This window comes from Habropoda laboriosa, unplaced genomic scaffold (assembly GCF_001263275.1).
Source record: "Habropoda laboriosa isolate 0110345459 unplaced genomic scaffold, ASM126327v1 scaffold40, whole genome shotgun sequence".
In the NCBI taxonomy this organism is placed as follows: Eukaryota; Metazoa; Arthropoda; class Insecta; order Hymenoptera; family Apidae; genus Habropoda; species Habropoda laboriosa.
Window position 1 is genome coordinate 513,941 of NW_017100231.1, and position 270 is coordinate 514,210.

Here is a 270-nt window from a genome sequence, read left to right on the forward strand (position 1 = left end):
ATTTTTAATTACAAAATATATTAAGAAATATGTAATTATGTCAATAATAGTAATTAATTAACCTTTTTAGATTTATCCAGAGCCCAGAGAGCATTTTCCAAAACATTGCAGAATTTTAGTTTTGAATGTATTGGAGAAACTCAAACTGAAGACGAAACTCACATATCACAAAGCCTTAAGGAATTTGGTAAACTTATTGCATCAATAGAGGATGAAAGGGATCGCATGGTATGCAATGTTTTTAGTACATAACTATATTTCACATTCATT

The 270-nt window shown here is 28.1% G+C and overlaps 1 protein-coding gene across 1 annotated transcript in view; it reads left to right on the forward strand.

Moving 5' to 3' along the window:
* Positions 1–270, forward strand: part of LOC108571528 (rho GTPase-activating protein 26-like) — an 8,720-nt gene that overhangs the window by 787 nt on the left and 7,663 nt on the right. Inside the window, exon 2 of the mRNA XM_017933589.1 lies at positions 71–228. Coding sequence (XP_017789078.1) covers positions 71–228 — 158 coding nt within the window. The remainder of the gene's footprint in view (positions 1–70; positions 229–270) is intronic.